The sequence below is a fragment of the Sarcophilus harrisii genome, chromosome 5 (assembly GCF_902635505.1).
Source record: "Sarcophilus harrisii chromosome 5, mSarHar1.11, whole genome shotgun sequence".
NCBI lineage: Eukaryota > Metazoa > Chordata > Mammalia > Dasyuromorphia > Dasyuridae > Sarcophilus > Sarcophilus harrisii.
This window is the reverse complement of record NC_045430.1, coordinates 244873667-244896837: the sequence shown is the minus strand read 5'-3', so window position 1 is coordinate 244896837 and position 23171 is coordinate 244873667. Positions and strand designations below refer to the sequence as shown.

General features: G+C 41.8%; 1 protein-coding gene across 2 annotated transcripts in view; it reads left to right on the top strand.

The window, feature by feature from the left end:
- The first annotated feature begins 12279 nt into the window (after positions 1 to 12279).
- The window catches only part of CDK6 (cyclin dependent kinase 6), a 260245-nt gene continuing 249353 nt past the window's right edge, over positions 12280 to 23171 (top strand). Inside the window, exons 1-2 of one of the 2 annotated variants that reach the window (XM_031940016.1) lie at positions 12280 to 12841; positions 16323 to 16990. In XM_031940016.1, coding sequence (XP_031795876.1) covers positions 16758 to 16990 — 233 coding nt within the window. In that variant the 5' untranslated portion in view covers positions 12280 to 12841; positions 16323 to 16757. Of the gene's footprint in view, positions 12842 to 15223; positions 16237 to 16322; positions 16991 to 23171 lie in introns of those variants that run through there. The other variant, XM_031940017.1, reaches the window with a different exon arrangement.

The window sequence follows — 23171 nt, the reverse complement described above, 5'->3', positions numbered from 1 at the left end:
AATCATCTAGCTGCTCCCCAAATCACTTTCAAAGATTTATGCGTACTTTTCAAAATTGGTGCTCCATGAAATTGAAAACATATTCAAAGAGATGAAGTATTTGAGTACTCTCATAGGAAAGGCTACTAGCCCACATTTTCAAGTGGTCTCCAATTTCAGTTATGCAGGGAATGGTGGGTATTATAATATCCAATCACTTCTCAATTTAAGTATTTGGCTCATAAAGTATGTTCATGGAAAAAAACAACTACCTTGTAAAGACTTTCTACAAAAGACCTAATGTCCATTACTTAAGACAGATCATTTTGCTTAGATGTCACTATTTGCTTTAGTGAGAAATGGAAATACTTTCAACACTGCAAGCCATATATTAAGCATTTATCTATATGTGGCATTAAACAAAGTGACAGTGCAAAAAAAAACGCCCTTTAGAAGTCCATGCTCTAAGAGCCTAAGCAATACTGCTAGCTACACATTGAAGAGAAGATTATAACTGAATGAATGTTAAACTAGAATAGAAAGCATCAACTTTTAGGATTGTTCCTTCCAATTGGAAAGATGCTCTATAAACCTCAAAATCCTTTGGAAAGAATTCTTGAGTTATTAAAGATTATTATTTTGACAGCTCAGTTGACCTTATGTTGTTGGATGTATTTAGGTGGTAATGACGATTCTTCATTTTCCAAAGGGATCAGTGACACCTTGGGTAACTTGTGGATGAATTGGATTTAAGTGAGGCAAAGTTGCACAAAGTTGTCAGCCTCAGCTTTTTCTTCTGGAGTCTTCAAAGTCTGGTGGAAGGACCAACGTCAACATGACTGGGGATGTAGTGGACAACCTTGGCATCTCTGATGTCCAAGCAAACTCTTAGTGATCCACAGTATCCTCCTTCATGATCCTTGGAACAAATTGTTCTAGCAGGGAAAGTCTTCAGGTGCTCGGGATAGACATCTACCTACCTCACCAACAGGTTTGAAGCAGACCAAGATGGTTCTACCAGGGTGTGGTTGCTGTGCATGGTATAACTTCTTGGAGCCACAGGTTAAGAGTTGCATGAAAGGTGAATACCAATGGGGATGAGCAGCCCTGAAAAAAGCTCATCTCAGAAAGTCCTCATATCAGAGGTGTCCTACTGGATCATCCCATATTTTTAGGTGGAGTACACAACAAATATGGAATTTTCATGGGCAATTACCAATTGTGAGACTTTGAGTGCAAAAGAAGCACTATTAAGTACCAAAGTCTTTATAATGTTCATAAAGGGGCAATGACTATATTGTATGCACTTGAAAGTCTACATGCTCCCAAAACAGACAACGTGGAGCAACTGATGACAAGCTGGCCCAATAGCAGGAAGACCTAGGTTAGACAGGCATTTTAACTTCTCAAGACCCTCAGCAAAGTTAAAAGACGCTGACTTGCACTGACACAGGACGATCCCTCTCCTAATGAAATCACAGAGTCCAATGCCTGTCCCCTCAAAAGGGGACACTGCCTAAGAGTAATCAGCTAGATGACCCAGTAGATAATGTGCTGAGCCTGGAATCAGGAAGACGAGTCCAAATGTGGTCTCAGACCCATTCACCACCTCATCTAAAGTGAGTTGAAAAAGGAAATGCCAAACCACGCCAGTATCTCTGTAAGAAAACTTTAAAAGGGGTCCCAAAGAGTTAGACATGACTGGACAAGAGAAGTCTACATTAGAAGTCTACAAAATAATACAACATACAGGTCCTGTAATTTTATTGACTGGCTGAGCACTGACATCCACCAAGATGTTAAAGAGGGAGAAAGGTGTTCACAGAAGATGTTCTCCATTATTTTGGAAGGGCATGCTTGCTTTTCTATATATAATACATTACATATAAGTATATATGTGTGTATATATACATTATATATATATATATATAAAATCAAAGCTAGAAAGCTATTCAAAGACCATTTCATCCAAATAGCTCATTTTACAGAAATGAGAACACTGGGGCCAGGTAATATGAATGACAGATGGAGAGCTAGTCTGAGAGCCAAGAAGACTTAGGTTGAGTCAGCCTCTGATATATACTGGGCAAGTCACCTAACCTCTTATTGCTTTAGGCAGCGTCCTAAAATATAAGTTACTGAAAAAGTGTCAACCCCTTGCAATAACAGAGAAAATTTCTTCATCCAGGGGTTCCATATCGTGATTAAATCAAAAGTACAATTCTTTTATTTTTCCATCACAGAATCACAAAATTTGAGATTTGAAAAAAAAATCTTCAGAGTCATTTAATCTAACCCAGACATAAAAGGAATCATCATTATAACATTCTTGATAGATGGGCACTCAGCCCTGGGTTGATGAACTCCAGGGATGGAGAACCTGCTATCTAGGTAGTCCATTCCCCATTTAGAACAGCTTGAGTTGTTTTGGAGTTTTTTCCTGACATCAAGCCAAAATTTGACTCTTTCTAACTTCTTCCTATAAATTCTGGTTCTGGCATTTGGATCAATTCTTTTTTTTTCCTGTTGGATCTGTACCTTTTTTTACATATCAGCTCTACACATGTTGGAAAACAAGTGTTCCCTCAAGTCTTCTCCTTTCCAAATTAAACAATCCCCATTCTTTCAATATATTCTCATAAGATGGGAACTCAAGTCTTTTTATAATCTTGGCTTCTCTAGTACCTATCACAGGGTCTTGTACTTAGCTGCTTAAGAATTACTTGTTGAATATTTTAACATGTTTAACATATATTGGATTACTTGCCATCTAGGGGAGGGAGTGGGGAGAAGGAGGAGAAAATTTGGAACACAAAGTTTTGCAAAGGTCAGTGTTGAAAAATTATCCATGCATATGTTTTGAAAATGTAAAACTTTAATAAAAAAATTATTTGTTGAATAAAGGAATACATTTTTATATAACTTTAAGGTTCTAAAGCACATTATATATTTCTTATTAAAAATAAAACCTGTGAGGCAAGTGCTATGGATATTATTAATCCTATTATCCAGATGAGAAAATTGAGGCTCAGAAATGTTTAAATGACTTGCCAATGGTTACCCAACTGGTAAGAGTCAGAAATAAGTCTTTCTGACTAGAAGTCTAGCAATCTATCCATCACCCCACACTGTCCCATCTTCCTTCCATGACCCTGGAGAGAGTACCTTTAGTAAACATCTATCTCCCATTATGCAAAGGATGGTAAAATGAAATTAACCCCAGATCTCTATATTGCGAGATTTTGATGTCTGTCTGGTAGAGCTGCCTTGTCTGAAAAGTGCCTTCTAAGCTTTATTTTCTTCTAAGTCAAATATTGATTTAATAATATAATGATAATTTATTATTTATTGATTAAAGTAGCTACAAAAGTAATGTAAGTGTGCAAAGAGAGATATTGCTTCCTAGTGGATAGAGAGTTAGCCAGCTTCACAGTCTCAAAGTTCCTGGTTCAAGTCTTGACCTGATTCTTACTAGCTGTGTGAATCTGGGCAAGTACTTGATTTTTTTTCTTTTTTTTTTTATTATAGCTTTTTACCGACAGAACGAATGCATGGGTAATTTTTCAACATTGACTCTTGCAAACACTTCTGTTCCAACTTTTCCCTTCCTTCCCCCCTCCCCCTCCCCTAGATGGCAGGCAGTCCCATACATGTTAAACATGTTGAAATATATCTTAAATACAATATATGTGAAGTACTTTGACTTCTAAAGATCCAAATAACTCTAAATTACAATGTAGGGAGCTTCATGCATTGATGTCATTATTTCACAGATTCAGTTTTTCTTTAAATTAGTTTGTTATTTTAAGTTCCCAGTTCCTCTTTTTTTTTTTTCAAGAAAATATTCTTCCTCCCTTAAAGCTATTTTTTTAAAAATGTGACATCAGTGCATATAATACATTTCGAAAATTCATATTCTGCTAAATAAATTGCAAACAAGCAGCAATAACAAAAGGTGAAAATACTGTGCTTTGATCCACATTCATCTCTACACTTCTCTCTCCGGATGCGGATGGCACTTTCCATCACAGATCTATTGGAATTGCCTTGAATCAACTCATAATTGAAAAGAACCAAGTTCATTACAGTTGATCATCACTTATTCTTGTTGTTATTGTGTACAATGTTCTCTTGGTTCTGCTCACTTGATTTAGCATTTGTTCATGTAAGTCTTTCCAGGCTTTTTTGAAATGAGCCTGCTCATCATTTCTTATAGAATAATAATATTCCTTTACATTCACCATAATTTATTCAGCCATTCCCCCAGCTGAGGGTAATCCACTCAATTTCCAATTCTTTGCTACTACAAACATTTTTGTACATGTGGGTCCTTTTCCCTCTTTTATGATCTCTGAGATACAGACCCAGTAGAGATTCTGTTGGATCAAAGGATAGGTACAATAAAACTTGCTCATTTTTACTGAGCAGAGAATAATAGGACCAAATGGAGTACTGGATTTGATAATATTTCTACTGTTACAAATTCATGTGATTTGGGGCAAATAATTTGCCTCAGGGTGCTTTTCTTAAAAATTGTGGTGATTCATCTAGGTTCCTCCTACTTGTGAGGTGGGGATTCTTTAAATAGGGATCTGTAAACTTATTTTTATGAATTATTTTGATACATTTACCTCTCTATGATCTGTTTCCTTTGTGATTCTAGGTATTTTATTCTATCTATTTTTTCCTGATAAGGGATACATAGACTTCTAAGAGGTATATAAAATGCTCTGTCAAGGCTTAAAGCAGAACTATATTAATGTAAGTTCTCAATATGCAGAATGATAATAAATGACAAGTGGCATTTCCTATAACACTTTAGTGTTACAAGGTTCTTTTTTATACATGATGGCAACATAGATTTCAAGTTGGAAGAAATCAAGTGATCTGATTCAACCACTTCATTTTACAGAGGAGTAAACTGAGCCTTGAGAAGTTAAGCAATTTTCCTAAGGTTACATAGTTAAGTGTGAGTGTAAACATATTGAGGGTGAGGACTGTTACTTTTGTCTTTGTAATTCAAGTGTCTTGTAAAATGCCTACCATATCGTAGTGCTTTAAAATGCTTGTTGATCAGTGAAAAAAATGTATCAGAGATATGATATAAAGCTAGATCTTTTGGACTCCAAGTCTGGATTACTATTCTATTTGGCCGTTTGCTTCGTAAAAATTTTTAACAAGAATTAATTTGACAGAAACTTGAATTATGGATTGGAACAGGAAGGTTCTGGAGATTAAGGAAGCCAAGGAAATTGCTGATGTCTTTCAGTATGGGGCTAGACTCTAGGTAAATGAGTAAATAGGTATTACATTCCCCATGGATTCCTAGAGCTGGTTTCCTTATGTGTCAATGTGGTATATCTGTCTCATTTAACTAAGGCTAAAAATACCAAAATTCTTCTTGTCCTATAAAAAGCCCAGTTCAGGTGTTGCCTTCTTTCTGATGTAAAATCTCACAGCATTGCATATCTTTCCTATGTATTTAGCATATGAGAATATACATTATTATTATACATCTTCTCCTTCCTCCTAGCTTCTGAATCCCATACCTACCTACCCAGCATACCCACAGTATCCAGCACTTAATAAATGTTTGTCGAACTGAATCAACAGGTGCGTCACAAGCAAGACTAGAATTCAGATTTTCAGTATCTCATTTCAGAGTTCTTTCTATTGAACTATATGACCTTCTTTGGATGGGACAGAACAATTCGCATTATTTAATCTTTTTTTTTTTTATAGTGTCCTTCTGAAGGATTATCACTTCTTAGAAACAACTCCAATTAGCCATTCCCCAACTGATAGTCAAAGGATATGAACAATTTTCAGATGAAGAAATTGAAACTATTTGTAGTCAAATGAAAAAGTGTTCCAAATCACTATTGATCAGAGAAATGCAAATTAAAATTACTCTGAGATACCACTACAAACCTGTCAGATTGGCTAAGATGACAGGAAAAGATAATGACGCATGTTGGAGGGGATGTGGGAAACCTGGGACACTGAGACATTGTTGGTGGAACTGTTTAACAGATCCAGCCATCCTTGAGAGCAATTTGGTACTCTTCCCAAAAGGTTATCAAACTGTACATACCCTTTGACCCAGCAGTGTTTCTACTGGGCTTATATCCCAAAGAGATCTTAAAGGAGGAAAAGAGACCAACAAATGCAAAAATGTTGTAGTGGCTAGAAAATGGAAACTGAGTAGATGCCCATCAATTGGAGGATGGCTGAGTAAATTGTGGCATATGAATGTTATGGAGTATTATTGTTCTATAAGAAATAAACAGCAGGAAGATTTCAGAGAGGCCTGGAAAGACTTATAGGAACTGATGCTGAATGAAATGAGCAGAACCAGGAATTCATTGTACACAGCAACAAGAAGATGATCAGTTCTGATGGACGGGGCTCCCTTCAACAATGAGATGATTCACACAAGTTTCACTTATTCAGTGATGAAGAGAGCCATTTATACCCAGAGAGAGAACTGTGGGAACTGAGTGTGTACCACAACACAGCATTCTCATTCTCCCTGTTGTTTGTTTGCATTTTGTTTTCTTTTGCAGTTTTTTTTCTTCCTTCTTGATCTGATTTTTCTTGTGCAGCAAGATAACTGTATAAATATGTATACATATATTGGATTTAACATATATTTCAACATATGTAATATATTGGAGTACCTGCCCTCTAAGGGAGGGGGTAGAGGGAAGGAGGGGAAAATTTGGAACAGAAGGTTTTTCAAGGGTCAGTGTTGAAACATTACCCATGCATATGTTTTGCAAATAAAAAGCTTTAATAAAAAATAAAGAATTTCACAGTAGGGGAAAAAAGAAACAACTCCAATTTATGGAGACATTGAATCCAGGGCAGTTAAATAACTGGCCTCTAAAGTCTGAAAAATGTGTGAGGAAGACCTAGTACTACTCTATTTCTCTAGGAGAAGCCAAATACTCTATCCTGTAGGAAAGCAGTTTTTAAACTTTTGCTCTTTACAATCTTTAAAATTAAAAATATTAAAAGTTTTGAGGACCCCAAAGAGGTTGTATTTTTTTCTGGTATGGGTTATAGCTATTTCTATTTGCCACATTAGAACTCAAAATGGATCAGTTTTAAAATAATTCACTTTAAAAATAATAACAAGCCCATTTCATGTTAACAAAGATATCATTCTTATGAAAAATATATTCCAAAACAAAAAAATTAGTGAGGAAGATGGCATTATTTTACATATTTTTGTCCTCTCTTTTATGTCTAGCTTATAAATTGGATTCTCATATCTGCCTCTATATTCAATTTGTTTTGATATATTGTTTTGGTTGAAGGATATGAAGAAAATCTATCCTCAGAGAAATATGTAGTTTGAAAGGGGAGAAGTATTTTAGTAGGCAAATAACATCTAAATATTATTATGATAATATTTTTGACATTGTGGATCTATGAAAGAATCTTGGTCGATCACATTTCAAGAACTATTGCCCAAATATTCAGCTCCTGTAGAGATAATAGCACTGTCAAGTGTGAGCAAGCTTCCGAAGACCAGAAAGTTATGTTGTATCAAACTCAAACTTACTTCATCACAGTTTACCTTTGGCTTTTTAAAATCCAAAATTAGGATTATTAGTGCTTAAATCTTCTTTATTTTTCTTCTTTCCCCCTGCTTAGTACATGTTTACAATGTGGTATCACAAAAATATCTGCATTTTAAAAATTAAATTACATAAAAGAAAAAAAAATCCTAAAATTTACTTAATAACATTTTTTGTTAGTTTTTTTTTCATGTAAATAATCATTAACCCCTACCCAGATATTTGAACCAAGTGGCAACTTGAGATCTGATTTGCTTTCAACCAAAAAAGCTAGATTTCCCATTCACCTGAATGTTCAAACAACCTCTTCAAGCGAAAGCAAATATCAGAGTGTGTTTAAATATTCTCCTGGCTATTCCAAAATCAGTCTTATTCTGCACTGTTTAGTAACAGTCTTTTCTGAGACAGAGCAGAAACCATCTACCTACAATGATGCTGAAATTAGTATATTTATCCTTATTAGGATTTCATGAAAACTGTTCACCTGATGACTTATAAACATATTTCTAGAGGCATTCTTACAGATGGAGATGGGAAGAGGCTGTGGGAATTCCAGGGGCAAAAGGTTGAGGTTTTTTGTTTAATTTGTTTTTTATTTAAGGGGAAAATTATCCTCAGTTCATTGGTAAAGAAACTAAGGCAGAGATGATTAAGTGACTTTAAGAAGAAGTTAATTGGTTGATAGTAGAGCTTGAAAAAGAAATGGTAAAATCTTTGATCCACAGGAGGATACCATACTCTCTTCAAAATGGCCAAGGGAGTTATAGCCAGTCTATACTATATACAAGGGAAAAATATAAAACAGGAAAATATAAATTAATATTATATGAACATGAATATATTAACTAGGTAATCTTATTTAATAAGACAGATTTAATTGCTCGAGACAGACATAAGTGCAGTTCCTTTAAAAAAAAACAAAACATTAGGTTTTCTAAATATTCCCTATCTGATGTGTTCATGCTCAGTCTATTGTCCCCACAACCTCATCATGTGCTTAAAACATTTGCTTAATTCATGTGTATCTGTGTGTGCCCAGCAGTTCACCAGATTCTTTCCAGGTATGATTTCTTTCTTTTTCTTTCTACCTGAAGTTTTATAACCACTATCACCCTCTCCCTCAAAAAGAAAAACAAAAAAAGAGTTGGTACTTTGCATGGCTAATCCGAATTATTTATCTAAAAAAACTTCATCTTATCTTTGATAGAACAAAAGATGATTACGGCAATGAAACTGTGGGATCATGTTTTAGGAAAAAGATAAGATCATTGCAACTTAAAAAAATTAACAAAAACATTGTGACTCTTTAGATGGATATGAATTCAAAACTATCACCACCATATTTCATAAATATGATTTTATGGTATTTTCAGATTATTCAGAGTTCCCAAAGAAGTTATATAGGATTCCAAGAATTTGTTTCAAAACATGTTGAAACAACATGCTATTACCATAAGGTATTTGTCAGAAATATATATATATATATATTTATATATATATATATATGAATTCCTTAGCAAAAGGAGAAAAGGAAATAAGGTTAGGTGATAATCTCAAACAGGACAATTACATAATGAATATATTATGGACATGCTACAGAGTAATGATAGAATATGAAAACAATATTCTAAAAGGTAAGAAGTGTCTAAATATTTTTCCTTCCTAATTTTGAAGCCCTAGGAGATTGTATTTTCCAAAGATACTTTTTTTTGTTTTGTTTATCTTTTTACAGGAAATATAAAAATCTTTTGATCCTGCACTACTCAAATAAAGTTTAACAGGTCATAGTTAACAATAAAAAGGTAAAGGACCTACAGGTCACTTTCAAATGGGTGACAAGTAAGATTATATCAAAGACTGAAGCACAAACTTGAAAAAATTCAGATTTTTAAGAGACTAGGACAAATTTATATAGGACTTGTTTTTACATGAAATTCAGAGCAACATGTCAGGGCTCTATTTTGAAAAAGAAGGAAATGAAAACATCATGGAAAAAAGATGACATAACATTGTATTCTATCTGTTAGAAAACAGCATCTTTTAGGTTTAGTTAGAAAGGTAAAATTCATAAGATAAAAATCATAAGTTTAAAATTTCACAGAATTTAGGCAAAAGAAACTGATGACATAGAAATGTTTTTATTGGAATAGCAAGTGTTGGACTTTTGTAGAAAAAATGAGTAATTATACAAATAATTGATAGTGCAGATCCATCTAAGGATTTTTGAAAAATATTTTTGTTATTTCAAAAAGCCAACGCAATAATTTTTTTTTATAATTTAACAACAGTAACAATAGCTGGCATTTCTACAGGGCTTTATGGTTTACAAAACATTTTATATACATTATTTTACAACAATTCTGTGAGGGACATGCTATAATTATCCTCAGTCTCAGGGAAGATGACCATTTGCATACTAACCATTTTTTAAAAATTCCATTTTAACATAATTTTTTTTACAAATATCTGATCTATAAATCTGTTTATCTTGCAGTTTTCTAAGGCAAGCTAAAGCAGCATATTTAAGGAAAATGGAATCCAGGAATTCTAATTCTCCAACATCACAATCAATAAAATGGTTTTATAACTCAGGAATTCTGTTTAGGACAATCTGAAAGTACTGACATTAAATCAATATTCTTGAATACTATATTGTGGTCATTTGAAGAAGACTTCATCAAATGGAAACCAAGTTTACTTCCCTGTGTATAAACTTCATACATATTTTGTTGTGATAACCTGTTACCTTTAGAAGATGTTATCCATAAACAAAAACATCCTGGTGTTAACTAACTGTAGTTAACTGAAAATAAGGCTCTGGGCACTTTTTTTTTTTTTTTTTAATGACTTGGATATAAATGAATCATAATCAAGGAATAACAACAACAAAAAATGGATGGATAAGGTTAAATCAATATAAAAGGTAAGCAATATGAATGAAAGCAGACTATATAAAAACCATCTGAACTGTGTGTTAAAATATATATGACTTGTTTCACTGTGATTTATGTGAGCAAGACTTCTCATAACACTCAGTTGAGGAATTTCCAGCCAAGCTTTAAATGTTGACCAATTCAGTGACAACACAGAAAGGAATTCAGTGTAGACAGGATCCCCTTCTGAAAATCTTGAAACTGTTCACAGCTCTTTTGTTATATTTCAAATTGTTTGTTTACTGAAACTGTTCTAATTGCAAGTTAAGCCTGTGATCATTTCTTGACAATTGCTTTTAGTTTAAAATAGCTTCATTAATACTAACCATATCCTTCTGATGTTTTGATTTAGTTTTTAAAAATACTAAGAAGTATGATAACCACCAATGGCACTTGTTATTGTATGCTTTAGGCTTAAACTTTAATTTTAAGGGACAATCACAACATATAATGTTTTATCCATTTCATGATGGATCTATAATACAGAACCTGAAGATTATCCTTTCAAATCTTCAAGGTATGTCAGTTGCTTTGAGACATCTCTAAAAAAAAAGGTAGTCTGTCCATAATTTTAATTAAGGTAAAACCCTTCTCTATACAAAATTTATTTCAAAAGATCAAGTTTATGTGATGACATTTTAGCTTATTTTACAAAGAACTAGTCCTTTATACCATTTAAAATATATTTATAAATTAGGATAATCAGTTTAGTGGAATTCAGAATGTGAAGCCATAAAGAATTTTTTTCCGCTTAATCACCATCACTTAAACAGCTACATAGGATGTAATCTTTTGTTAATGAAGAACAAAAATCACACTGTGCAATCAGTAGCCTGGAAAATTAAAGTTTAATTAAACAAAGCCAGATACTATTTACAATGAGAATATTTTCAAATGCAAATCAGAATTTTGGAGGATTAATTTTTTTCCCACAAAACAAAAGAATATGACTTTATTAATTTGAACTTAAAGTGTTTCTGGAATTTTATAAATAAACGACATTTGTTTTGACACACTTACCTATTTCCAATAAGGCACTCATTAAAAATTATTCTTCTATAAGGTAAATCATGAAGATTTTCCCCCCTCCAAAATCTCCTTTTCATCTCAATTAATTTTTGTTTTTCTCAGCAGGTCAGATTTTTTTTTTTAAAAAAAAGGTTTCATATTTCTGTATTCCAAATAATGCATCTGAATTGTAACGTATCAAATCATATTCCAGTTTTTCTTTATCACACATATATGTACATATATGTTTATATATTTATTTATTTTTAGACTCAAGTTCAGTCTTTTAGCTTACCAGAAATGCCTTAGTGAGCCTCAGCAGCTGGTAATTACTTAATAATTGTGAACCATCCAGCCTCATCACCGAGATCGTTAACTATCAGAGTGCCTGACAGCTCCCAGAGGAAGCGAAGAAAACAAAAACAAATGTAGCTCATCTTGAAAATGAAAAGTGCTCGGACAGAAGAATATTTTCCTCTCTGCGAGCTGCTCGGGCAGGCAGGGCTGAGGGGATTGAGCACAGCTCTCGATTTGCCCTAATTGTAAGTTTCTGGTGCAGTGTTTACCCCCTTGGCCCCTCCGAAGGACTCTGGGTTGTTTGGGGTTCTCCCACCCCCTCCAGCCCACAACAGAGCCGGAATCCGGGCCAGCTCCAATTCCATTCGGCACGCCTGGATTAAACGCCCACTCGGGCTCTGAGTTCTGCGCGGTGCTCCAGCTCCCGGGCCAGGTCGCTGCCCTCGGGGAGTTTACCATCTAGAAGCTCCACCTCGGCCAGCCCACCCAGTGGTCCCCGAGAACCCAGGCTGCGCTTTCTCCCCCTTCTCCACCTCTCCACCCCCCAGTGAAAGCCGGAAACTTTCATTTAGGAATTCCCCGCCCCCAGCTCGAGAGTGCGGGCTGCGGGAGGGGAGCCGAGCCGAGCAGGAGCTGGGGGCCCCCGAAGCGGCCCGTCTGGGGCTGCCTCTCCTCCGGAAGGCTTTCATTTGCACGTTTGCCTTGAGCTGCGCTCCGAGCCGGGACCCCAGACGGTGCCTCGCGTCCCCCCGCGACCCCCTCCCTTCGGCCGGGTGGGGCTCTGGGAGGGAGCCAGTCTCCTCCTTCCCCCGCCCCCGAGTGGGGCCCAGCCCCGGCCCCGGCCCCGGCCCCAGCCGCCGCTGCAGCCGCCGCTCCGCTGGTCTCGGCTCTCCGGGCCCCCCAACACCCCGGCCGCGCTGTCCCTTCTCCGGCCCCGGCTGCCGGGCTACCTGCTCCGCGCGGACTGCCCGACACGTGCGGAGGGACTGACTCGCTGGACGGCCGGGGAGGGGGGGGAAGTCGGCCGGGCCCCTCCAGGTGAGGGAGCTCTGCGAGGTGGGGGGGGGGGGGAGAGGGAGAGATAAGCCTGGGGAAGTGGATTGGGGGGGGGCCTAGGAGGAGAGGGGGGTCTCGCAGCCCTGGCTCGGGTTAACCCCTTCCCCGCCGGAACCCCCGAGGGTCAGGGTGAAGGACGCTTTGGAATGCAGGCTGGGGGAGGGGCGGGGGTGGTCACTCGGCTGCCCTTGGCACTGGACCGAGCCGCTGACCCTTACTCGCGCGGCTTGGGGGCATCCGGACCCCGAACGCCCCCCACCTCCCCGCGGGCATAAACACAAACACACTGCAGCTCCGGGCTTTTTCGGCCTCTTCTGAACTTTTCCAATTGGAACTTTAAATTGACATCACACTCTCGCCAGTTAGCATTTTTAAAACCGTTGTGCATCTCCTTCCCGGGACACCCTCGCTCCTCCGTACTCTTTTCTTCTCCCCCCCCCCTTCACCCAGGTACTTCTTATCCCTCCCTCCCCGCTCCCCCCCCCTCCCCGCCCCCCCCCCCTCCCCAGCGTCCTTGGTGACGCTACGGGAGCTGTTAACTCCCCGCCACGTGATAATTAAACAACAGGCCCCTTGATGTCCACTCCAATAGGCTTGCGAATGTCCTTGGACTTGTGTCCAAAACCCGTCGGCGCCCATGCTTTTAGGGTGACACAAGAATATACGTTTGCATCCGCTCTTAAGGGATGCTTCCGTTTAAAAAAAAAATCCCCAGAGTCACACTCCCCCCCCCCCCCCACCCCCACCCTGGAACCCTAGCAAAAATACGTGGCCCCGAGCTAGTGCCCCGGGGAGCGACTAAGTTGGCCACGTGCATGGCCCATATGCTCTGTATGCATCCATGCACACGCACGTCTCTGCCGACGTCTGTGCATTTGTGCGTCCCTAGCTGTGTGTCTTTTCCCCTGGCTGGGGCTCGCCTCTTGTCATTGCGCTAGTGGCGACCCTGACGGTATTTGGCAGGCTTGGGCTGAGGCACATGAAGGATTTCATTGACTGTGAAGAGAGAGAGCAGAGACAGAAAGCAGAAGGAGGCGGCTGCAGCCTTTGTAGTCGCAGAGGAATGCGGAAATGTTGAAGCACTATGTCAAACTTTTTTGAAATGGGGTCAAGTCACATTCAGCCAGCGTGGGAAAGCAAGGGAAAAAAAAGTAAGGGAGGGAGGGGGGGAAGCACCAGCTCTCCTGCTTGTCTCAGACTGAGCCTGGGCCGGCCGCAGAGAAGGGGGGCTGGGGAAGGGGGAGAGGCAGAGGGAAGGGAAACCCAGGAGAAAGAAAGAAAGGGAAAGGTGAGACACAGAGAGAAATGAGGGAGAAAAAGACCCTGGGGGTAAGGAGAGGAGAAACCCAGCCCAGAGCCCCCTCCCCCAATCACCGACTGGGAGAAGGGGATGGTGTGCGAGGCCCTAAGGAGGCAGTTTGGGATTTTCAGGCATGTTTTTTTCCTGCGGGGGGTGGGACACCTCCAGGCTTTGCCTCTAGTGACAGGACGGCTCCTGGCCCGACTGGGCTGGAGCCCTGCGGAAGGCGACGGTGTCTCAGGCTGGCGGAGCCGGGACTCGGCTGCGGCTACCTGTGTGGCCCCGGACCCACAGTGGGGAGGTCCCAGGGAATCTATTTAGCGTGTTTCCAGTGATTTCGCCCTCACCATTTAAGGAAAACTTTTGAGCGACGTGTGTGAGTGTAGGGGGGGTTGGGGGGGGGGGTTTACACAGTTCTGACTTCTGCTCTCCATGAAGCCTATTGTGGTCGCTACTTTCATTCATTATCGCTTGTTGCTTTGTAATTAATGACCAAAGGCGAGCGGACCTGGGGTTGAACCTCTCAGGTACTTCAGAATTATCCAATTCGGAGAGGTTGCTGGGGTGAAAAATGTAGGGCCAGGAACGCGGGGGTGGGGGTTTGGGGTGAAGCGGCAAGGTCAGAGTGGCTGAATGGGGGTGGGGAGAGCGGGGTCTGCCCTTCTCCAGGCCCCCGCCCCCAAACTGCAGGCGGTCCCTGGGGCTGCCGCATTGTCTTCGAGACAGTAACGGGTGGAGATCTCTCCTGAGATCTTGCCACCCCACTCCCCCGGGGTTTTCTCGGAGTTGTTCCAGCCCCGATTCGTGCATTTCCCTAAAGTCCGCAGTTACAGTAAAATTGTTTGCTACCTGGTTGGCATCTGAGACCGGAGCTGGATTTGCAGGGAAGAAGGCAGACCTGAGGTTCCCAGGCTGGTTCGTGCCCACAGGGCAGAGAGCTGTTTTAACCCCGCCCGGGGCAAAATTTAACTCCACCCCCCCTTCCTCGAATACCCCCGGGGCTCAGAATTTGCACACACACCTCCCCCCCCCCCCATACCTTCTGTAGTTTGAGGAAGAAGAGGTGGAGGGAGAGTGTGGGAGTTGAGGCTTGTTTTAGGGGAGGAACCCTTTGGAAAGAACTCCAGGGAAACACAGAATTAGGATAATCTTCCTCTGGGATGATAGTCTTGAAAGTAATATGGAGGGATATGCCCCTGATGCACCCTTGGGAGAAATTCTCCCCACTGCGGTCGGCTTCCTTCCTTTTGTCAAATCCCCTCCGCCACCTCCTTGGTATATAAGTGCGGGGCTGAGACGTGGGCCAGCTAGCGCTTCTTCTATGAGGGAGGTCCTCGCAGTCAAAGGAAGGAATGCTATTGCTCCCATCCTCCCTCTCCCATCCCCCTCCTCAAAGAGGGGGCTTAGTGGAGAGTCGGAGAGTCCCCTAAGTAAGGCCTGGGAGGGGGGAAAAATAGGCATTTCTCCTATGAGCCTTACTCAGACTTTGTTGCACATCCTCCCCCCCTCCCCCCAATTTTGCCTCGCACAACTATACCCTCAAGGACTCCTTACACATAAAACTCTTAGGGTCAGTCCTTGGAGGAACAAAAAAGAAACTCCAGAAAACAAAACAGCACAGTGCTTTATACTTTCTAAGTGCTTAATAAATGCTGCTTGACTTGACTGACTTGCAAATCCCACTCCTTGGGGGGCAGTGCGAGGTTTTGGAAAAGCACCGAAATTATATTTAGTGGCCCCATAGTCTTTTAGCCTTTTAAAGTCTTAATAGCTTAGAACCACAAAGACTTTTGGGACGCCCAAAATAATAAGGGTGAAGATGAGGAGACGAGTGTGCCCCTAGGCTCCCCCCTTCCTATCGGATCCCCCCCCCCCACCGGCGCCCTCCGCCCGCCCCTCTCAGAAGCTGTGTCCAAGCCGATTCCCTCCTTCCCCGCGGGGGCCCCAGCTACTTCTCCGGGGAGCTCCTGGGTACAAATACAGGTCAACCTCGTGCAGGGAGAGAAAGACGGGCTGTTTCCTTACCGTCCTGAGCGCAGCCAAGGGCCCAGGGAACCCCGGAGGATTCAAGGGCAAGGTGGGGGGCGGGGGTAGGAGGTTTGGGAGGATCGGGGAGAGCTGCCCCTCCGGGATGCTTGAAGGCACTTTTCTTCTCTCTTTTAGGTGAAATGGTTTGGAATTGAGGAGCGCTCCCCCGGGACCCCCAGATCCCCCGGACGGCGGCGGCGGCGGCGGCGGGGTTGCGGGTGGGGAGCGAGCCCGGGTGCCCGGAGCAGGAGCGAGAGGCGTGGGGGCTGGGGGCGCACGCGCGGGGGTGAGGGTGAGGAGTGTGTGCAGCAGCTACCCAGAGAGTGCGAGAGGGAGAGCGGAGGAGGAGGAGCAGCGGGAGGAGGAGGAGGTGGCGGCCGCCGCGTCCGTCCGGCAGCTGCGGTAGCGGCGGCGGCAGAGGCGGCGGCGGCAGCGGCGGCGGCGGCAGGACCCGGGCAGCCCCGGCAGCGGAGACGGCAGCAGCGCGACCCCCGTCCTCCGCCGCCTCCTGCCCGTCCTCGTCCCCCTCCTGTGCCCGGGGCGGCCCCGGCCCGGCGGCCCGGCCGCGGCATGGACAAGGACGGCCTGAGCCGGGCTGACCAGCAGTACGAGTGCGTGGCCGAGATCGGCGAGGGCGCCTACGGGAAGGTGTTCAAGGCCCGGGACCTGAAGAACGGAGGCCGTTTCGTGGCGCTGAAGCGCGTGCGGGTGCAGACCGGGGAGGAGGGCATGCCGCTCTCCACCATCCGCGAGGTGGCGGTGTTGAGGCACCTGGAGACCTTCGAGCACCCCAACGTGGTCAGGTGGGCCGGGGGGCTCCGGGGGGCGGCCGGGGAGGACGCGGCCGGCGGCCGGGACGCGCGGACCCGGGGGCTGGCGGGGGCCCCAGGCCGGGCTGGGCGGGCCGCCCGGGAGAGGGGCGCCCAACGCACTGGGACCCCCTGGGAATACAGGTGGGGGAAGCGGAGTCTGGGAAGCCAACTCCCGGCTTCTCGACCCTCCCCCCAAAACAGAGAAGACCCGAGCATTATGTTTCCATTTGCTAAGTGGGAACGCCGAGGCTTAGAGGAGGGAATCTTGCTGGCAACGTTTGTACAGCTGATAGGTCGGGTCCTTGACTCGGGAGTCCCCGAAAGTGCCCATGAAATAGCCAATTTAAGTAACTATCTCCATTTTCTAGATGAGGAAACTGAGGCTTAGAGGAGGGAATGGTTTCCGAGCCTGTTAACTCTCCGGTGATGTGCATTTCGTACGGTGGGGAGCTTCCTGAGGGCAGACTCGGGCTGCTCTTGTCTTGTTCCGCACAGTACTGGGACACGCTTCTTAAGGGAACTCATCAATAAGCAATGACGCCCGTCGACTTGCCTGCCCATTTTGCCCCCTGCACCACCTTCCCGGCCCCGGGGGGTGCCCCGGTGTTCGCCGTGAGCCGGCCCCTCCGAGTTTTCCTAGGGACCCGAGCCGAGAAGCCCTCTGGGGACCCCCACGTTTCTCATTTCACTCACTGGGGAATTTTCGAAAGATTCAAAGTGAGAGCTTAGTGGAGTGGACTGGTTAGCAGTTTGCTGTAATTTTGCAGAAAATGCTTGGGGTTTCAAGAATTTTCAGCAGCCCGGTGGCTTGGCTGGGGCATCCCCACATTTTATCTCTCTGTGGTGTCTATTAGTGATGGGGACGCTTGGAAAACTGTCGAAGGGACGCCAGAAGGCTTTTTGCCCCATTTGCTTAGTTAATTGACGAGACAGCTCGGTGCTAGCCTGTCCGGGAGACGTTGACATCTCTGGGCCGACCCATTTGGAGAAAAGAGTTAATGTTTCTAGATTCTAAGTGACTTGCCGTCCTGCATTATTTTTGTTTGTTTGTTTTGTTTTCTGGAAGGACTGTGTAGGACCCCGGGACTTCTTTAGCAAGGCTCCAGTTGGTAATTGTGTGGATGACAATGTTAATAACTTCATCCAGACAGCAGTGGATGTAGGGGGAAATTTCCTAGTTGGGGGGGGGTCCCCTAGTCTTGTCTCTTGTGACCCCGATTACTTGAAATCTGCAAGCCAAGTCTGGACAAGCATTTGTCCCCGGTTTAGAAACATTTCCTAGTCGGGTAATAGGTTGGACTGGACATAGCATGGAATCCTAATTTTAGAGCTTGGAGGGCTTGCAGAAACGGCCAGTTAAAGGGATTTACTCTGTGAAGGCCGGCCACTGATCCTCCTATTTCAAATCTAGTACATTTCCCACTGCTTTGTAATGTCCTGCAAGATGCCCCGTCCTCCCTGACAATGCACTGTACTCCTGAAATTTCCCCTAAACTCTTTCCCTCTGTCATACCCTACCTTGAATTGTAAAATTGCCTATTTTGGTCTGTCATCCCTTCTTTTCCCTCCCTCCCCCCTATTAGCTTCCTCGGTACAATCCTGTCATTTTCTTTTAATTAAAAAAGCTTCCTGAGGGGTCGGATTAAGGTTTTTTTTTTCCTATTTAGATTGCAAACTCCCTGAGGGCAGGAATTGAGTCATTTTCCAACTGGGTCTCTAGCGTCTGTTTGACTCAGCTGTCTGACTTATAAGTGAATACTTACTGATTTGAATGAATTAACCCAATTAACCCTCAAGCTATTACTTTTGACTCTTGACCTTTTGGGGATTTTCCTGGCCTAGATACTGGAGTAAAGCATTTCCTTTTCCTTCTCTTTAAAGAGAGGAAGATAAGGCTATCGAAGTTAAGTGACTTGCCCAGGGTCACGAGGCTAGTAAGTGTCTGAGGTTTAAACTCAGGGTCTTCCTGACTCCAGGTCAGGATGCTCTATCCACTTGGCAACCTAGCTGCCCTGTTTACCTTCTGCTATTGTGTAGAGAGAATCCTAAAGTAGGTCTCCTAGCATGAACGTTTAGCCCTATCACCTGTGCAAATTAGCTTAATTTCCTAATCAACTCTCAGTTTCCTCGTCTGCAAAGTGAAAGATAGATGACCTGAAAGGTTCCTTCCAGTGCTAGATTTCTACCCGTGGGATCCCTTTGATATCCTTTTTCAGAAATTTAAGTTCAGAACGTTACCCACCTGAAAGTCCTATCTACTCTCAGTATAATCCAAATACCAGAAAATTTTTTCTTCTTCTGTCACTTTGAAGGGTTTCTGAAATGCTAATTCATAGCTATGAATTCCTCTCTAAGGAAAAAAATATATCCCTTCTGGATAAAATTAGCATCTTTCAAGTCACATCCCTTATAATAGAAATATGAAACCTAGTGGCCAAGAACAAACCTCTCTGGTCTACCTCACTGAAATCTCATCTCAAAAGACTTCTGGAAAACAATGAAAATCCCTTTTTAAAAAAAAAAACATTTCCATTTAGGCAAGGCAATGTCCCTCTAGTAGTGAAAAGGTGAAACCTGGCTGATAGACATAATCAAATTCATTTATTGACACTGCTATTTCCTAAGACCAAAAGGATGATGAAAAATGGATAAGTAATGTCAGAATTTGTTCTTTTTAAAAAAGTTTCATTCTAACCTAAATTTTGTAAGCTAATTGTCCTTGAAAACCTCTTTTCCCATTCAGTTCATTTTAACACAACAGTCATTTAGTAAACACTTCTGACCTGGCCTTTTGCTAAATGCTGGGGTATCAAGGCAGAAATGATTCAGGCCTTCAGAGATCCTGTCCATTTAGGAGATTGGGGGTGGGGGTGGGGGAGCTTGTTTAGCAATTATCAAAATGAGAATATATGTGAGAGTTTCTTAGTGATTTTGGAATTTCCCTACTGTGTGGTTGACATTGTTCATTCTGCCACCATCTTATACCCTTCGTGAAGATTCATGGTTTCAAATTATATAACAAAAAAGCCAATGGAGTTGTAGTTTTTCTCTCCACAACTGGTAAAAATCTGTAGCTCGTTGATGTTGGTTGCTTGGGAAAGGGGGACAGAGGGGGCGGCCCTGTTGTCTCCATGGTTACCTCAGCAACTTTCCCTGCTGGTCAGTTTATGGATCTGTGGATGATATTATGTAAATAAGAACTGCTAACTATGTCTGTAAGAATTCAAACAATTTAAGATGAGTCATCAAAGCAGAGACCCAAGAATGACCTTTGAAATACCAAATCCCATATTCTTCCTGGGAATCCAAGTGTCTACACAATCTTTATGAGGAAATTTCGTGTTATCTCCCTATATCCTGCATGATCTGTGTGTTATTTGTCATAGCAATAAGGCCAGGGAAGGGATGGGTCTAGTTTAAAGGGTGCAGTAAGGAAAAAAGAAATAAACCAAAGAAACTTTTGTAAGATATGCTGTCTGGTATAACTATTGCAATTGAGAAGATGAGGAGGAAAGCCGTTGATCAAGAAGGAGGGGATGTCTTAAGAAGATGAAATCAGATTAAAAGGCTGCATGTTTCTGGGTTTTATCTTACCTCTAAAAAAAAAAAACCCTCCACTATTTTCCTATATTCTTTTTTCCTCTATTTACATTGAAATTACTGAATGGAACCTCAAGAGGGAGAGAGTCTTAGCAATTGTACTCTTGGGAACATATTTCATTTCAGTTATTACTCCCCCCCCCAAAAAAAAAACCCAAAACCTAAAACAGCAGTAATTCTGTAATACTTAAAAAAGGAGAAAAAAACTCACCATAGAATTTGATTGATTGATCTTTACTACTTTCCCACCCACTCTGTACTAGGCACTGTGCTGAGCTCAGAGGGCAAATACCCAGTGGTTTTCTTTTGATATCCCCTACCATTTAGATATCCTATTTGAAGTGGATAATTACATAGATGTATTTAAAGTGCCATTCTTCCCATAAAGAAGTGATTCTATGAAACCCCCATGGGGTAAGAGGAAGGGGGATACAGTGAGGACTTTGAATCGTTTTTCTAACGTCAGGTGATGGATTTATGCTGAGTGATCTCATAGATTCTTGGAATTGGTGGCTGGGTCCTTAGGTTATTCTGGCTATGCTAGGACAAGTCTCAGGATGCTCTTATGTGTAGTTTCTGGTGGACATTCATCTGAATTAAAAACAAAGGCAATTGCTATTCGAGGAGATTAGGTGGAACCCTTGAGTCTGTTAGAAATTTCCCAGTAAATCCCTTAGTTGGCAAGATATCTATCTACTTCTGAATTACAACAACAACAACAACACTGCAGGATTTGGCATCCGGTTTTTCAGAAAAGAATCTCTCTCAGAGTCAGACAGCCTAAATGTTGATAGCATCCTATGACTCCTCAACTTAGCTTTTTCTTGACTCTTTCCATTTCCACTCTTTTTTCTCTTGGTAGTAGTGATAGTGGTATTTTTTTCCTGCCTTGCTTTGGGTCCATCCTTGGAAGCCATGGACATTATTCAGCCTTACTGTGTGTCCAGGGCTTTAGAAATTAATGACTAGGAGTCATCGAGGAAAAAAATCAAGAAAAATTATACTATTCCCTCTCTCCCCCCCAAGGGGTAATTTCTGCTAGAACCTGGTTCATGATTTTTTTGTTACAGAGTTCAGGCCCTTATCACCTCTCTCTTGGCCTATTTCAATAGTCTGCTAATTGGTACCCCTGCCTCTAGTTTCTCCCCTTTCCAATCCATCTTCCTCACAGCTTGAAGACTGATGTTCCTAAATCAGAAGTCTGACCATGTCATTCCCCTACTCAATAAACTACAGGGGCTCCCTATTAATTCTAGGAAGAAATGCAAATTCCTTTGCCATTTAAAGCCCCTGACAGCCTAGCCTCAACCTACTTTTCCAGCCTTAGTATATATTAGTCTATCATACACTCTATGGTCCCACTAAATTCATCTTTTTTCTTTAGTTGTATTTTTATTCCCAGCAAGTAGCTTAATAGTTCACACAGAATAGGTACTTAATAAATGTTTACTTTTCTGACTGAGGAGACCAATCTAATCTCCCTGTTTTTATAGTTTTTGACCCACCTCCTCTTCATTTCTAACTCCCAGATTTCCTAGTTCAAGCATGACCTTCTCTAAAAGTATTCATCCTAGCCCCCCAGCTGCTAGTGACATTCCTATCCCCAAAAAATTACCTTGTAGTCATTTGATATATATTTTGTTTCAAGTTATATGTAAACATGTTGTGTCCTCCAATGGAATGTACTTCTCCAGGCAATGACTGCTATATATACCATAACAAAACCTGTCATACAGTACATGCTTAATAGATGCATGTATAATATAGTCGGAAGATAAGACAGAGAGAGAACTTTGGCTGATTACCTAGAATCTATATGTCAATTCAGAGATGAATAATATACTTGCATTTTTAAAGTATACTTATTTACTTTAAGATTGTTTTTTTTTTAATCTCATTTTATCCTGTAAAATAAGGAGTATTAGTGTGAAAAGCTCCATTTCATAGATGAAGAAACTAAGTTCCGAAGTTATATCTTGTCCGCTCATGATAATAATAGCTAGCTATTCACATATAAAAATAATGCGGTTTAAGGTTTATAAGGCACTTTTGTAAATATTGTCTCATTTTTAATCCTCACAATAACCCTGGGAAGTAGTGCTATTATTTTTTCCATTTTACAAAGCAAGAAATTGAGTCAGAGGTTATTGCTCAGGATCACACAGCTGATAAGTGTCTACTGTCTAATTTGAACTCAGTTCCTGACTTCAGGCCCCAGACTTTGAGTATTCACTTCTCCATGTAGTTGCCCTCCCTCATGAGTGTGAGGTGGAATTTGAAACCAAGTTTTCAATTCCAGTTCCAAGGGATTCTTCCTGCTATAGTGCTTCTTAGGGAAATGCCTTCAATTCTGTTGTGTATTTTGATCAGGGACTGTGATTTCATTGGGAGCACTGTGAGACTTAAGTGATTTAGTGTGTGTGTGTGTGTGAGAGAGAGAGAGAGAGAGAGAGAGAGAGAGAGACAAGACAAGACAAAGGGAGGGAGGGAGGGAGGGAGGGAGAGAGAGAGAGAGAGATAGATATGGATAAAGGGGGAGAAGAGGGAAAGAGAAAGAGTGTTTTCATAATTA